Here is a 17564-nt window from a genome sequence, read left to right as displayed (position 1 = left end):
GTGGTTCAGTAGACATGTGGACGCCTAGGAACGCTTGTGGTTCAGTAGACATGTGGACACCTAGGAACGCTTGTGGTTCAGTAGACATGTGGACACCTAGGAACGCTTGTGGTTCAGTAGACATGTGGACGCCTAGGAACGCTTGTGGTTCAGTAGACATCTAGGAACGCTTGTGGTTCAGTAGACATGTGGACGCCTAGGAACGCTTGTGGCTCAGTAGACATGTGGACACCTAGGAACGCTTGTGGTTCAGTAGACATGTGGACGCTTAGGAACGCTTCTGGTTCAGTAGACATGTGGACACCTTGGAACGCTTCTGTTTTAGGATTAATGAGGCCCCACCAGTGAAGGCTAAAAGATATACAAGAAGCTACTGTAATATTATGCTTATCCAATGCCACCTACAACTGAATATTCATAGTGTTATATTATTTATTATTATTATTATGTTATTTTTGGTGTGTATTGTGTGGGTTAGGATCCCAAAGAAGGTCACACCTTACATGTTTGAGGTCTGTAGCTAAAAAATAGATTTGTGCTTTAGAGTCTAATAAGAAATACATTCAGGGTGTTTATATTTTGCAGCACATTTAGGTGAACTAACCCAGAATAAGTCTCTGATGTTCCAGATCTGCATACTGTCCCAGATAAAATGGCGTACTTACCAATATGAAGTCAAAGAGCTGGCAAAACAGCCAAGCAATTAGTATTTTGACAGCCTTATGTATGTGTTTGTAGACATATAAACACTATAACACTTTATAATGCCAGTTTCTTGTAATCATTATAGGCCTCCAGCATTTGGATGAGGTGTTGGAATTGTTGTTCCAATAGCTGGTGCACCCTACTAAGGAATGTCTTGGCTAGCCACTCAAAATGGAACAGAGGCTGAAGAGCTGGAGGATGCAGTAAGTTTTATACAACCTCTCTCTAGGCTAACAATCACTGGAGGTTTTTTGCAGAAGGCCATAAGTTGACTTGCATCATGAATCTTGTAAGCACACAACCTTTTGGAGCCCAAGCCAGTGCTCGTCTAGAAGACTAGGCTCTTTAGCACAAAATGTATTCTTTTGTATCAATAAAATATTAATATATCCAAATGGGCTTGTCTTTTCCACTGTTGGATGCTTATGAGCATCTGCTTGAAGTTAGGTCCTGTCATACAGAAAACCTAAAGCAGGAATTCTCCCAAAAGTGGAAGTTCCACTGTTCCTCCCCCTCCTCTGCAATATTTGGCACTTTGGTCACCAGCCACTGCCGAGGAGGACTCCCTGTGGGTCATATCCAAAAGCACCAATTTCTCACTTCTGATAATCCAGCGCTACCACAGACACACATCTTGGCATCCTAGACTATCATTGCAGACCCCAGACTGCAGGCTGAGACTCAGAACAAGCATACAAGTTGTTGTTTTGTTTTTTTAGCAGGTCTGTTACTCAGAAATGATTGAAGCCAGGGAGCATGGCAATTACAACCCATGTCATTTTTTTTTTCATGTCAGGTTTTATTTAACCTTTTGCTGCCCACCTCACGCATATGTGCTGCAACAAAGAGAGTGCGCTTTAAAGCAGAACTTCATCCATGGGTTTTGACAGGTATGCACTCCTACTTCCACCTTGACCGGCGAGACGATCCAACCGGAAGTTCCCCCCCCCCCCCCCCCCCCCCTTCACCCACAGTCTTTTGGGACACATCACAGGTCCCAGAAGACTGCAGGACCATTCAGAAAGGGCATCGCAGCTTGTGCATGTGCAGTGGTAAGTCAGCTATTCTGGTCATCCTTAGCTGAGATGCTGTTGTCTGGACCCAAAGCCCATTGAAGAAGCAACTTGGGTGAGGACAGCACTGGATCCCTGGACAGGTAAGTGCCCTTATATTAAAACTCGGCAACTACAGTATTTGTAGCTGCTGACTTTTAATTTGTTTGGGGGGAGACTGAAGCTTCTTTTTAACGCCCACACACCGCACATATGCGTCCATGGCTACATATTTACATCAGTTTACAGCATACCATTATGTTCCTGATTATTTGTAAACGATACACATGTAAAATAAAATTGCAAATGTGGTACTTATAAAAAAAACACACATATTAAAAGGGTAAATATATTTTATTTTCAGACAGGTTTTGAACTATTATTAATTAACCTTCCTAGTGGTAATCCCGAGTGTGGCTCGGTGTTAATTTACAGTACCAAAAACTGTAACCCCGAGGCACACCGGGGATTATACTGCAGTGCTTGTCCTGCGATCCCTCGATCCTTACCTTATCCTGCTATCCCGCGATGTTCTCCAGCCAATGCCGGCATCTGTCTTCTGGGTTCCGTTCCATGTGAGCGACAGGACGCAGGGGGGGGGGGGTGGAGACGGCAGGTGATTCAAAAAAGTAAAAATATGACATACACAATACACTGTATTCTGTTAGTATTACATTACTGTATCAAACCATTTCACCTAAATTTTGTCCCTAGTGCTTTGTCCGGTGCCCTGCCTGCACTTTTACCATTCTTTATGCCTGGAAACTTGATGACATCCAAAAAGCATCCCTTTAGGTCAAAAGCGGTTTTAGACCAGCTAGAAAACAGAGATAGTGAATTAGAATCACTTGCAGAACTGAGCGATAGTGATTCGTGCAAAAATTCGTCATCAGACACTGAAAATGATTCTGGTGCTCTATGTCAAATTTCAGTGTTTTTGGTTTGATTACATTATTGAATTACATTTATTATTATATTATTTTTTTAAATTATTATATTATAATTAATGATTTTGTGTTTTAAACTTTATCATACCCGGGATGTATCCTAGACTCTTGTTTCAACAGATTTAAGTTATTCCTAAGAATTACAGGCCTACAATATAAAACAACAAATTTCCATGCAAAACAACGTACCACTTTGACATTCAAAAATATTGATTAGTTAGACCACCAGGGAGGTTAAAGCCTAATAAACAAGAGGTAGTTAGATACACTGAATAATGAGCAAAAAACAGACTAAATGCACAGTGGTAAAAAAAAGCTCACAACTGTGGTTTTTTTTTTTTCTAGTTTCATGACGATGGAGTTTCAGCTATCACCTATGAATCGGACACAGAAAAGGTATGAATTTAAAAGAAACTGTAATGGCTTGGGGTAAATTTTAAGAACTTGACCTCCGAAAGATTCACCCCCCTTCCTGACCAGGCCATTTATTGTTGTACGGCACTACGTTACTTTAACTGACAATTGCGCGGTCATGCAATGCTGCACATAAATTACATTTATGTCCTTTTTTCCGCACAAATAGAGCTTTCATTTGGTGGTATTTGATCACCTCTGCAGTTTTTACACTTACATTTTAAACAAAAAAGACCGACAATTTTGAACAAAAAGACTTTTTTTTTTATTTTCCACTATAACTGCTTTCGCGCCGCCCTGTATCAGAAATACTGCTACAGGGCGGGACGGCTGCACAAAATCACGTATATATACGTGATTTTGCATTTCCGGGTAGGGGGCTGTGAATGGCCTACCCACGCTGCCATTCACAGCCTCGGCTGTCAATCACCGGGTCCCGGCCAGTGATTCCCTGCCGGCACCCGGCGATCTCCAAGTATTACTGACGGAGCAGAGACCTGTATGTAAACAATGCAGATCTCTCTCCTATCAGCTCCTACACACTGCAGCGTGCTTACAGTGTAAAGCATGCACAGCTCACATAGTAAAACAGCACACAGTTAGCCCTTTGATTGCCCCAGACGTTAACCCCTTCCTACCCAGTGTCATTAGTACAATATCAGTGCTTTTTATTAGCACTGATCACTGTATTAGTGTCACTGGGGATGTCAGTGACAGTTTGTCAGTTCCCCCCAGTGTCAGAATGTCCGCTGCAGTCACTTTATAAGTCGCTGATCACCACCATTACTAGTAAAAAAAAAAATTTTAAATTCCAGTATATATATCGCCATTTGTAGACGCTATAACTTTCACATAAACCAATTAATTTACATGTATTGGTATTTTTTGTAGCAGAACACATTTTGGCCTAAGTTTATGACGAAATTTGATTTTTTTAAAAAAAATTTTATTGGACATGTTTAACCATTTCAATAACGGGCAATTTTACACCTTCCTGCCCAGGCCATTTTTCAGGTTTCAGCGCTCTCACACTTTGAATGACAATTGCGTGGTCATACAACACTGTACCCAAACTAAAATTTTATCATTTTCTTCACACAACTAGAGCTTTCTTTTGGTGGTATTTAATCACCGCTGGGGTTTTTATTTTTTGCTAAATTAACAAAAAAAGACCAAAAATTTTGAAAAAAAAACACATTTTTCTTTGTTTCTGTTATAAAAGTTTACAAATAAATAATTGTTCTTCATAAATTTAGGCCGAGATGTATTCTGCTACATGTCTTTGGTGAAAATAACCCAATATTAGGATGTATTTTTTAGTTTGTAGGAAAGTTATAGAGTTCACAAACTATGGTATAGATCTGAATATTGATCAATCCTGAAGTACTGACAGCCAATCTAATTTCTTGAGGTCCAAGAATGTCAGAACAGTACAGATACCCCCCAAATGACCCCTTTTTGCAGAGTAGACAGTCCGACGTACTTCATAAGAGGCATGGCGAGTTTTTTGAAGTTGTATTTTTATGTCATAATTTTTCGGAAAATGAAAAAATTAAAAAAATAATTTTCACTATTTTTTTTTTTACATACTGTCACCAGTGCAGTACAGCGTCATCATATAACTGGCATGGCGGTTAACAGGGACACTGACTGGTGACAGTATGAAAAAAAAAAATATATATATATTTTTTTAATTTTCTTTTTATTTTTATATTATATTTAATTTTTTATTACATTTTTTTTAATTTTTTTTAAGATTTTTTTTTCATATTCTACTATGACCAAAGTAGTACAATGTTACCATAGTAACACTGTACTACTTTGGGGAAGCGATCAGTATTTGTTTTTGTTTTTTGTTTTTTTACACAATTTGCTTATAGCAAAGAATTACTTTGCTATAAGCAAGCATTTACCTGAATGAAATCGATTCATTCAGCTTTTTTTTTTTTTTTTTTTTGTGTGCTTAGCTGTGATTTGGTCACAGCTAATCACATGACAAGTGCATGTGATTAGCTGTGACCATTCACAACTAGGCACTAGTATACAATGGATGGCATCATGAATGAAGCCATCCATTGTATACAACTGTCATGTGACCTGCTGTGATTGGTCACAGCAGGTCACATGGTACCAGCAACGGGAGCCGGTACTCGGATCTGTCATCGGCCGTGTCCGAGGTGCACGGCCCGTGACAGATCCCGCTGCTGCGCCGCTCTGCATTACCGCAAACGGCGCATGTGCGGGAGCACGCCAAATGGCGTGCACCCGGAATGAAGAGGCACATCTGAAGCCGCCAAACGGCCATTGGCCGGGCGGCTAATGGTTAATAGTAAAAGTCAAAAATATTGTTTTTTTTTCTCAAAATTGTTGGTCTTTTTTTTTTTTCATAGTACAAATAGTAAAAAACACACAGGAATAAAGGACATAAATTTCATTTGGGTGCAGCGTTGCAAGACCGCAAAATTGTGTGGTCGGGTCTTGTCCGCTCTTCTCCCTCTCCCTCCACTCTAGCCGACGGCAAGCCAGGCCCGTAGATGGGCAAGCAGAGCCCTGGAAACCTCATGGGGGGGGCGTGGAGAGGTTGTCACTGTGTGGAAGCAATCGGCGGCAGCGCTACCACCGATTGCTTCACCTTACAGGTGAGCCCTGCTCCTTGTCTGCAGCAGGGCTATAGGTAGAAAGAAACTACCTTCCCGGTGCCCAGAACTACATGTCTCAGGCGTCGGGCAATAGGATTCCAACATCCCTTTCCAACTTTTACAGTTTTAAAACTTTAATCTTTTCTAAAATAATTGTATATTTTCCCTTTAATAGTTCTCTGTAAACTCTATTCAGCTGCTCCCAAAAAGTACATTGGGAACTGTACTGCTGGCTCTATGTCACATCAGAATGCTGCCTAAGACAGACACCAAATTGGATATTGTGCCTCTACTTGTTCCCTCTGCTTTTTCCCAAATCAGAGCCGCAGTGATTATTAAAAAAAAAATAAAAAGTTTAAAATCTGTAAAAAAAAAAAAAAAAATGGTACCTGGAGTTGAGCTTTAAATATCTGATGTGTTCATATAAACCAATTCTTTAATCAATACATTACATCTAAATCTTTTCTAAAATTTCAGTGGATGAAGAGTAAAAGTATATTTTAGTAATATAACTGCTAAAATATTAATTTGTTTTCTGTGCAGAAAGTAAAGAAGAAGAAAGCCAGCAAACCTCCTAGGTCACAAAGTGAGTGTCTTTTCCAACCAGTGACTTTTTTCCATATTGACCATCTCTGCAAGAGAGTATTACATTTAACGTATCATATCATTTAACATTTTTTTCTCTCGGAAAGTTTGTAGCAAAGTACAGCAGCACCTTGAATAAAACTGAATGCATTTGCTTCTAATGGCATCCGTTATACAAGCTGAAAAAAACAGGGATTTATTCATCATTTAAAGAGAAGTTGTCATGTAAAAAACAAAAAAGTGCCAATCGAACCCTGTTCTCTACCTGACAACAGACAACCAGAATTAGATTGTGGGGGGAGGGAGGTTACATAGTTACATAGTTAGTCTGGCTGAAAAAATACAAAAGTCCATCCAGTTCAACCATTAAAAAAAAAAGTTATAATCCTACACCCACAGTTGATCCAGAGAAAGGCAAAAAAACCCAGCAAAGCATGAACCAATTTGCTCCTGCAAGGGGAAAAAATTCCTTCCTGATCCCCCAAGAGGCAATCGGATATTCCCTGGATCAACTTTACTTATAAATGTTAGTATCCAGTTATATTCTGTGTATCTAAGAAAGAATCCAGGACTTTTTTAAAGCACTCTACTGATCTGGCTAGAATCAACTCTTGAGGGAGTGTATTCCACATTTTCACAGCTCTTACTGTGAAGAAACCTTTCCATGTTTGGAGATTAAATTTCTTTTCCTCCGGACGTAAAGAGTGCCCCCTTGTCCTCTGTGATGACCTCAGGGTGAATAGCTCTACACCGAGTTCACTATATGAACCACTGATGTATTTATACATGTTGATCACATCCCCCTTTAATCTCCTCTTCTCAAGAGAGAATAAATTTAGCTCCTCTAATCTTTCCTCATAGCTCCTCCATTCCTCTTATCAGTTTGGTTGCCCTTCTCTGTACTTTCTCCAGTTACCCAATGTTCTTTTTGTGAATTGGTGCCCAAAACTGAACTGCATATTCCAGATGAGGTCTTACTAATGATTTGTACCGGGGGAATATGATATCTCTCTCTCTCTCTCTGGAGTCTATAACTCTTCTAATACAAGAGAGGATTTTGCTCACTTTAGAAACCGCAGCTTGGCATTGCATGCCATTATTAAGCTTGTTATCTACCAGAACTCCAAGATCCTTCTCCACAATTGATTCCCCCAGTTGTACCCCCCCCCCCAAGTATGTATGATGCATGCATATTCTTAGCCCCCAAGTGCAGAACCTTACATTTATCAACATTAAACCTCATTTGCCACATAGTTGCCCAATTAAACAGTGCATTAAGGTCGGCATGTAAGTTGGAGACATCCTGTAAGGACGTTATTCCTCTGCACAGCTTGGTGTCATCTGCAAAGACTGAAATGGGATTTATAATCCCAGACCCTATATTGTTTTTAAATATATTTAAAAGTAAGGGTCCCAACACTGAACCTTGGGGTACACCACTGACAACCCTAGACCATTCAGAGTATGAATAATTTACCACTACTTTCAATACGATCTTTTAGCCAGTTTTCTATCCATTTACATACGGATTTTTCCAAGCCCGTAGACTTCACCTTACACATTAGCCATGTGTGGGGAACTGTGTCAAACGCTTTTGCAAAATCCAAGTATACCACATCCACCGCCACCCCTGCTTTTTTATGAATGTATGACAGGTTACTTTAACCTCTTCACGCCGGCCGAACGCAAATGTGCGTCTGGGCCTAGACGCCAAGCGGCCGCACATTTGCGTTCTATTAAAGAACATATGTGCTGACAGCGCGTGCCCTGTGCGCTCCCAGCACACATGTTTGGTACTCACAGGAAGGTCCCGATCTCCTCTTTCGATCGGGACCTTTCCCGCTCATGTGACAGCCGTGATGGCGTGTCACGGCGGTCACATGACCCTAAACCCCGCCTCCTAGCTTCTGAAACCCTTAAAGGGCTGGGAGGCGCCGACGTGAAGGTGTTAATGAGTAAAGTCGGCCATACTTGAAATTGGCTTTGTCTATTAGCAATACTAGCGACTTTTTCATGAACCATAATTCATGAGACTTTATGCTTCAACCTGCGAATTGAAAGTGAGGGCGTTTTTCACACTCCCGCAATGGTAATTTTAGCTGCTAGGTGAATAAAAAAGACCAATCTCTGGGTTGAATGTGGTAAGCTCGGTGGTCAGCTACCTGTTTTAATAAAAAGCAGATTGATGCATTGATGTAGACATTTCTGGAGGATAGCACTGTATATTCTTAAATGGTTGATCACAAATGATCTTGCAGTCCTTCCACTTCTCACAAGTAGGTCATTTACTCACAATCAAACTAAAGTGAATAACCAGTTCTGGGAACAAACAATCATTTAAGGGAAGAGTTTGGTTATGCAGCTTACAAGGCTGGAAATTGACCAAAATAAACCTCTGCAGTTTTTATCATAGCCTCTTTGATGTAAGTGATATAGAAGTGCAGGCCAAGTTTTATCATGTACAGTTGTGTTCAAAATAATAGCAGTGTGTTGAAAAAAGTGAATACAGCTCAAAATCCTTCTAATAGCTTTTATTTCCATACACACAAATGCATTGGGAACACTACACATTCTATTCCAAATCAAAACATGAAGAAAAATAGATCAAATTTGTGTTGTTCCTCTAAAAAAAATTGAAGAAAAGTGGATATTAGACTGTTCAAAAAAATAGCAGTGTTTGTATTCTTCTTTACAAACTCAAACATTCACTATATAAACTGAAAAATGTTTGAAGATTTTGCTTTCCTTTGAATCACTTAATTATTTTTTAGTTGTATAAGCATTGTTTCTGAGAATTGCTGTACATCTGTGTTGCATGGAGTCAACCAACTTCTGGCCCCTGTGATCAGGTATTCCAGCCCAGGATGATTGGACTACATTGCACAGTTCTTCTCTATTTCTTGGTTTTGCCTCAGAAACTGCATTTTTGATGTCGCCCCACAAGTTTTCTATTGGATTAAGATCCGGGGATTGGGCTGGCCACTCCATAACGTCAATCTTGTTGGTCTGGAACTAAGATGTTGCACGTTTACTGGTGTGTTTGTGGTCGTTGTCTTGTTGGAACACCCATTTCAAGGGCATTTCCTCTTCAGCATAAGGCAGCATGACCTCTTCAAGTATTCTGATGTATTCAAACTGATCCATGATCCCTGGTATGTGATAAATAGGCCCAACACCCTAGTATGAGAAACATCCCCATATCATGATGCTTGCGCAACCATGCTTCACTGTCTTCACAGTGTACTGTGGCTTGAATTCAGTGTTTGGGGGTCGTCTGACAAACTGTCTCCGGCCACTAGACCCAAAAAGAACAATCTTACTTTCATCAGTCCACAAAATGTTGCGCCATTTCTCTTTAGGCCAGTCAATGTGCTCTTTGGCAAGTTGTAACCTCTTGAGCACATGTCTTTTTTTCAACAGTGGGACTTTGCGGGGGCTTCTTGCAGATAGCTTGGCTTCACATAGGCCATTAGAATGGTAGTTTTTCGCTTTCTTCCACATCTTTCAGGTTTTGGTTGCCATTTTAAAGCATTTGCGATCATTTTAGCTGAGCAGCCTATCATTTTCTGCACTTCTTTATATGTTTTCCCCTCTCCAATCAACTTTTTAATCAAGGTATGCTGTTCTTCTGAACAATGTCTGGAACGACCCATTTTCCTCAGAATTTCAGAGAGAAATGCACTGTAACCAGCATGGACAACATTTGCTGCCTTCCTTCCTTAAATAAGGGCACTAATTGCCACTTGTTTTTCAAAGAATGAATGACCTCACTAACAGAACTCCACACTGCTATTATTTTGAACATGCCCCTTCCAATTAGTGATTCAATTACACAGAATCAGAAGCATGCATGTCATAACTGTTGGGTCTGTTGGATTTCTATTGCTCTACTACACCTGCTAGTAAATTATTTGCCATGTAGAAATATCATTTCTACCAAAAACAGTGATTGATCAGGTTTGTGATGTCTGACTGCTATTATTTTGAACACAACTGTATATGTTTGATAATGGATGTCTATTGCAGATGGATCCTTTTAGTCATTATTGTTCTGTTTTTAGACTCCCCCTATCTCTCCAGTGCCAAGCTGCACCCAAAAAAGGCACAAGTATGGAGGTCCTTAAAAGGGACAGGTCAGATGCACACAGAGAACCCAATGGCCAAGGTGCCAAGAAATCTGTGGTTGACATCACTTAAACAAGGCAATAGTAAGTATCTAATCCTATTTTGTATCTTGTGTTTTAATATTCATGTTTGTTGAAAAAAATATACAACTAAAAATTATGTTTTGACTGGAGATTTATAATTGTAATAACCTTGCTAGTCTTACTATTTAGATCCCATCAAGTGAAGTACCTCCATCAATCTCCACCTTTTGCCACTTTCATAACCTGTACTAGAATTGTGTATTGGACCTCTAGGGTAGCTCTGCAAAATGCAGGAGAGAGCAGAAGGATCAGCAAGATCAGCAAAGAGAAGATATCTGAGAACTTCACAGTTATGAACCTAAATAGAATTGCTGGATGGGTTACTGTGTGCTATATTGTACTCTCTATGGCAGTGGTCTCAAAACTGTTGCCCAGGGGTTGGATGAGGCCCTACGCTTGCCTTTATCCAGCCCTTGGGGCACTATTCATCCCACTGACACCAACAATTTCTGCAATCGACATCAACAATGGGGAACTATTTCTCCTACTGACACCAACAATGAGGCACCATTCCTTCCCCTTATACCATAGATGGGCTACTGTTTACTGACATTGATGGCAAGAAAATTTCTGCTCCCACTGGCCGCAGTTCAGCCCCTCAAAAATCTGAAGGTCAATAAACTGTCCTTATGTGTAGAAGGTTTGGAGACCCCTACTCTATGGCATATGTGTGCTGTATGTTTTATTTATTTTAGCCCATTTATCTCAGCATATTCCATATTGGGATATAAAAAAAAAAATATATATATATATATATATATATATATATATATACCCATTTACTACAAGGCAGACGTGCTAACCACTAAGATAGAGATATATATATATCTCTATCTTAGTGGTTAGCACGTCTGCCTTGCAGTAAATGGGTCATGGGTTCGATTCCCGACCATGGCGCCTCCTGCATGAAGTTTGCATGTTCTCCCTGTGCTTGCGTGGGTTTCCTCCGGGTGCTCCGGTTTCCTCCCACACTCCAAAGACATGCTGGTAGGTTAATTGGATCCTGTCTAAATTGTCCTAGTTTCATCCCTGGCCATGCGGGATCTCCTGCATGGTAGGGGTTGGGGAAAGACCTGGCAACCTACCCTGTAAAAATAATTGCTTTGAGAATTCATGGAAAAAGTCGCTTACGAGTGATGGTCCATGCAATCGCCAAGGGTTGGATACGACTGAATGGATAGATAGATATATATATACACAAAAACAGGGAGACGTGGAACCATGAAACATTGGCTTGCTTGTGTTGGGTGAGTGCTGTGAACTGTGCCCCGCGATGGTTAAGTGTACCATGACCAGGACCACTTGGAAGATGTGGTCCTGGTCACGGTTCACTTGTGGTCTGGTTAAGTTTGCTTCAGTGTGAGTGTAAATCGTGGCCAAGCCCAGAACCTTCCATAGATAACTGAGCACAGAAGCAGGGTTTACTGTGGTCTGGTTAGCAGAGATGATGAAAGTACGCCTGGGAACACGTGCTATTAGCCCAGTGTGAGTGCAGACCAGTGCAGGAGTGGGGGGAGGGGGGACAATGGAACTTGGTCATGATTCAGTTCAGCTGTGCCCAGAGTGAGTGCACCTTTCATTCACATTCAGCTGTTTGTTTTCAAAGTTGCATAAAAAGGAAGCAATCAGATAGTTTGGAATACAGTATTGTATTGTGTAAAGTAAAAACAGATTATTTTTATTCCATTTGACCATTTATGAAATGCAGAAAAAAAACCTTAAGATTTATTAAAAATTACCTTGACTACAATAGAAAAATAGTTACAAGGGGGGAGATTTACTAAAACTGGAGCACTCCGAATCTAGTGCAGCTGTACATGGTAGCCAATCAGCTTCTCACTTCAGCTTGTTCAGTTAAGCTTTGACAATAAAACCTGAAAGCTGGTTTCTGTGCAGAGCTGCTCCAGATTTGACACTATGCAGTTTTAGTAAATAACCCCCAAGGTCTTCTTCCAGACAAACATGAAAGTAAATACAAAAGTGATGTCTGTGTGTCACTCACATCTACATGGAGTCTACATGATCTCACTGGGAGATGTTGGTAGTTTTATACACTGCAGTGTTTGTGTGGCCATTGCTGTTACTGCTTCATGGGTTTCTTCCTTGTGATCTTCTACTTCCTCCACACAGGCCTGACTCAGCCCCTGAAATCAGACACTGACACCGGGCAGGCTTGGGTGAATCCTGGCAGCAGTACTCCGGAGTATCTCAAGGAAGCTTTCGGGATGAAGAAGCCGAAATACTCCCGCTCCTCCAGTAACGGTAATTGTAAAATGTTAGCTAAGGCAACAAGGTTCAAGCTCACACAGCGGGCTTTATTTATAGGGATGGAATTGTCTTAAAGTGGATTTAAACCTTACATATACTCAGTGAAGAGACTGGCCTCAAGTAAAGTAAAGAGATGAAACAATTCCTCTTACATAAGTTGTACCTGTTTATCTGCTCTCTTCTCTTATCTACATCCATTCAAAGCACAGACTTTTTACAGCTTGTCTGAGATTTCAGAAAAAAGGGGGCAGAGAGCTGAAATTACACACTGCAGATGTCAGTGAGGAGAGATCTTAGAGCTGATTGGAGGGAAGAGACCCACCCCCTTCACACAGCACATAGGAACAGAACTGAGGCTGTCAATCTGCTGGAAATCCCTCCCCTGTCACCTTTGTTTCTCTTGGTGCCAGGAAAACTTGTCAGAAGTTATTTATGCTAATAGCAGAGGAATGAAGCAGTTGACAGAAATGACGCTCAGTGCTCTGGACAGAGACAAATACACACTATAGAGGGATATGCTTTGTTCATATTTCATGTCCGAGGATTATAAGCACTTTATATATCCAGTGCTGCCCATAGTGACCAATCCTATTTTTTCCTTTTCTCCACATTGCTTTGGGAGATCAAAACAAGGAAGCAAGGTTGGAAATGGCTGCTGTAGCAGAAACCATTCCTCTCTTGAGCTGCGAGTAGCCCTCTGGCACTATCTGACTTGACGAATGTCATTTTAACAATCACCTGAGTCGAGTGGAAAACATTCAGCTGAAGAGCAACAGTTTCATATCAGATGCAGCCACTGTTCAGGTATTCAGCTGTTAAATACAATCGCTGGTCCTGGAGACTTCTCCATCCACACTGTTTTTCGTGGATGGGGAAAGCCTGTGATTTTTCTTTTGTTCAGCCACGGATTTGGTCCCTGGGTGGCTCTGTCTGCACCCTCCTCTCCAACCTCCTGCAAATGAAAAATGGAAGGGTCTGATGGAAAACTGTTGGCCAAACAGCACCTGCATCTAATCAGTTGCAGACACTGTTCAGGCATTGTAACAGCTGGCAGTGCTGGTTGTCAGAATACAATAGCCGCAGTGGGAAATTTGTCCATCCGTGTTGTTTATTTTGGCTGAAGGAAAAAACAAATCTGTGTGTATGTCATGCTTAAGATGCCCCCAAACTGACAACAGAAGGTGGCTGCATATAGAAATATGGAAAAGGAGATCTCATTGTTACAGAAGCTATTGAGTAGTTAAACTCACTGGCATCTAACCAAACTAACAGGTAGACTAACCCCCTAAATGTCTGTATGTTCTACATCCTAAATGTCTGATGTGAATTCATTTTTTTTTTTTAACAACTGACAGGTTACATCCCGGGAACACCAGACTTTAAAGAGAAGGAGGTTATGTATGATGAGATCTTAGATCTGAAGAAGGTATGTAGGATTGATATGTCAATTCATCTACCTTGTCTGTCCTGTCTGGTGCATTTAAAAAAAATAAAGATTCAAACTTTTGAAGCATTTTTATGTTTTCTATGTTTATATTGTAGTTGCAGCCTTGTTAGTCCCACCTAATGATACAGTTCAGGGATGTTCCATTCATTTCTCCGGTTGCCCGGGACATGTTGCGCCGGGCAGGTATTTTTTTTTTGCCTTTGCCCGGAGCAGGGCTCATCTGTCAGGTGGAAACATTCTGACGGCAGCACTGTCGCCCGATTGCTTCCACACAGCCCACAGTGCCAGCCACTGTCCCCCTGCCCGCTATTTGACCCGGGCTCCGCTTGCCCATCTGCGGGCCCACGACTGGTTCAGTGAGTGCCGGCAGTATGCCAGTTTAGAGGAGGGAAGAAAGCTGACATGTCCGCTCCCTTCCCCTTCTTGTCTTGACCCAGAACTGATGTGACGTCACTTCCGGGTCCCCGTTGACAGATTCCCGGCCAATGAGGCCGGGAAAGAATGTAATGCGGTGTGATGTGCACTGCATTACATGCAGTGGAGCACAGGTTAGACATGCAGGGTCTTTTAGACCCTGGATGTCTCAAAAAAGAGAACCTGTCACCAAAAATCATCACATAGGGGACTTTTTGTCCCCTATGTGATTTAAAAAAAAAAAGTTAAGTAAAAAAAATTTTTATTTGTAAAAAAATGTAAGTTATACCCAAGCATATAACCCCCCCCCCCAAAAAAACTTTTTTCAAGGCCCCCCTTCTCACATATGTACAGACGTAAAAGCACGCGCTAGGGTACCTTCACATGAAAATGACGATTGTGATACACAAGTTACATATGGCCGCGCACGCTAGAATGAGAGCATTAATTCTAGCACAATACATTCTCTGTAACGCTAAAATGATGAACTATAAGGGGCTTTAAAAGTGCCACCTATAGAAAATATAGGGTACTAAGTTCTGTTGCCATTTCACAAGCGCGCGCAAATTTAAGGTTTCACATGTTGGATATCTATTTACTCGATACAACCTCGTTTTTTATATTTTACAACAAAATTGGATAATTTATTGCTTTTTGTGCCCTAAAATTAACTTAAGTGTATTTTTTACTGAATTTTCTTAGACCTTTGTGATAATATCGTGTGACATAAAAAAATGGAACTACCACTATTTTATTCTCTAGGGTCTCTGATTTCAGAAAATATATCATGTTTTGGAGTTTTGTGTAATCTTCAGGCACTAAATGATTTTTTAAACGTGTGCAAAAAAACCTGCAAAAAACGGCTCTGGCAGCGAGAGGAATAAAGTAAAAGCCCGATACTCCCCTTTCCTGATGAGTATCCAATCGGTGCTCATTACACAGCAAGGTCTCTCCCCTCCCTGCTAGTCTGCGGGTGTGGTGCTGGAGACAGGCAGTGAGGAGGAGATATACAGCGCAATGTTAAAAACATTAAATGTTTAAGTTGCTATAAAGCCCCTTTTGTTTTTAAAAGCCCTAGACATTCCTTAAAGCATAGTTCCACTTAAAAAAAAATAAATAAATAAGTCAGCAGCTACGAAAACTGTAGCTGTTGACTTTTAAAATACAGACACATACCTGTCCCTCGGTCCAGCGGTGTCCTCACAACCGTTGGTTTCACCGGCCGTCTTCTCTCCCTGCCGCTGGCATCTTCAGTGTGGGCACCCTGGCTGTGACACCTTGCGGCGTCACAGCCGGGTTTCCACTGTGCATGCGCGAGAATGGCCCCGTAGTCTTCTGGGACCTGTCATGTGTCCCAGAAGTCTAGGGGGGGGGGGCAACTTCCACTTCCGATTGTCCAGGCGATCGCAGTGGACGTGGGGAGCGGGTACCTGTCAAATTCGGGTACTCGCTCCCCAAAGATGCCAATCCTTAATGGGGAGTGTGGGACAAGGGCTTAAAGCGGAACTTCCCCTTTTGGGTGGAGCTCCACTTTAAAGCAGCTTTAAATATGGTTTTGGGTAAAATGTATTATTTTTATCTGAACAAGTAGATTGTCATGAGGGACAAGTAGATTGGGGCACGGATTTAGTCCCTGGACAAGTATTTATTTCAAAATTTCCACACCCCTGCAGTTACACCCAATATTGTTGGTTTCTAAAGCACCGAGCATTGCATCATGGGAGTCGAATGAAGAGTCAGGAAGTTCCTTACCCAGAAGTGTGGGCCTTGTAGCTGTGAATCAGGCATAGCTGGGGAACTATGTGGCATTAGGGGGTCTTGCAGAGTAGGTTCAGAGTCAGTTTGTGTTCTCTGCCAACAACAGATTTGCGCTGAATAAACAGTTGGGTCATCTCATTGTTTTCTGGAGCCCTGAAGGAATATTGTCCTGCAGGTGAGGAAAGGGGCTGAACTGAGTACTAAGCTGACTTTTGGGTGCTATCTCATATGTAGACCTGTGTAAAAAAATTATCTATCAAAATGAACACACAGACTTGGTAAAGTGACCTTTGTGCTGTGTGTATATTATACTTTATACCTTTCAAATTCTATCATAGCACATGATTATTATGTGTATTTCTCGTGTATTAGTTTTAGCGTGTTTATTTTTAAGACTCTGCAAGTACATAAATCTGAGAATGACATCATGAAAACAAAACTTCGGAGGCTGGAAGAAGAAAATAACAGAAAAGATCGTCAAATTGAACAGCTGCTGGATCCCTCCAGAGTGAGTAAAATAATGTTGTCCCACATCATGTGGTTCATATGATCTCTAATCTGCAATCTTCTATTGCTGAACTGACAGGACTGCTCTTTAAAAGCTTAGTGAGCTTTGAGAAATGACAGCATGATTTCCTTCCTGGCCATGACAACCTGGACTTTGTAGGGTGTTCCTTACTTCTGGCAGTAAGGCTGTATTCACACCTGAGCGTTTTGTAGCGCGAAGCTTGAAGCTCCAAAACACTCGGGGAAAAAAAATCAATATTTTTTTATGGAGATGGTTCACATCTCCACTACAAGTCGCCTGAAGCTCAAAAAAGTTTTAGAGCTACTTTTGTAGCTTTTGGGCACAATTCACAAGTGGTATCTTACCGCATCCAAGTATGCGGTAGGATACTGCATAGCATTTAAAAAAAAAACGTTTGAGTTCACTAAAAAACACTACTAAAATACCGCATGAGTTATTTTATCAAGTCTTGCGGTATTTTAGTAGTGAAAACCATGCGTCAATGTTTCAGCTGTCAGTGGGGTGGATTGGCAGCCCAGTATTTACCCAGTGCTGCTTATAAATGACAATAGATAAAAAGCCATTGGAGTTTATTTACTAAAGCTGGAGAGTGCAAAAT

At 41.1% G+C, this 17564-nt stretch overlaps 1 protein-coding gene across 1 annotated transcript in view; it reads left to right on the top strand.

Moving 5' to 3' along the window:
• IQCE (IQ motif containing E) overlaps nt 1-17564 on the top strand; it is a 95729-nt gene that overhangs the window by 1423 nt on the left and 76742 nt on the right. The window contains exons 2-8 of the mRNA XM_089682595.1: nt 791-908; nt 3050-3100; nt 6301-6343; nt 10404-10550; nt 12681-12812; nt 14174-14244; nt 16832-16945. Coding sequence (XP_089538721.1) covers nt 855-908; nt 3050-3100; nt 6301-6343; nt 10404-10550; nt 12681-12812; nt 14174-14244; nt 16832-16945 — 612 coding nt within the window. The 5' untranslated portion in view covers nt 791-854. The remainder of the gene's footprint in view (nt 1-790; nt 909-3049; nt 3101-6300; nt 6344-10403; nt 10551-12680; nt 12813-14173; nt 14245-16831; nt 16946-17564) is intronic.

This window comes from Staurois parvus, unplaced genomic scaffold (assembly GCF_062004578.1).
Source record: "Staurois parvus isolate SC_StPar_1 unplaced genomic scaffold, SC_StPar_1.0 ptg000018l, whole genome shotgun sequence".
NCBI lineage: Eukaryota > Metazoa > Chordata > Amphibia > Anura > Ranidae > Staurois > Staurois parvus.
Note: the sequence above shows the minus strand (reverse complement) of the source record. Positions and strands in the feature narration are given on the sequence as shown.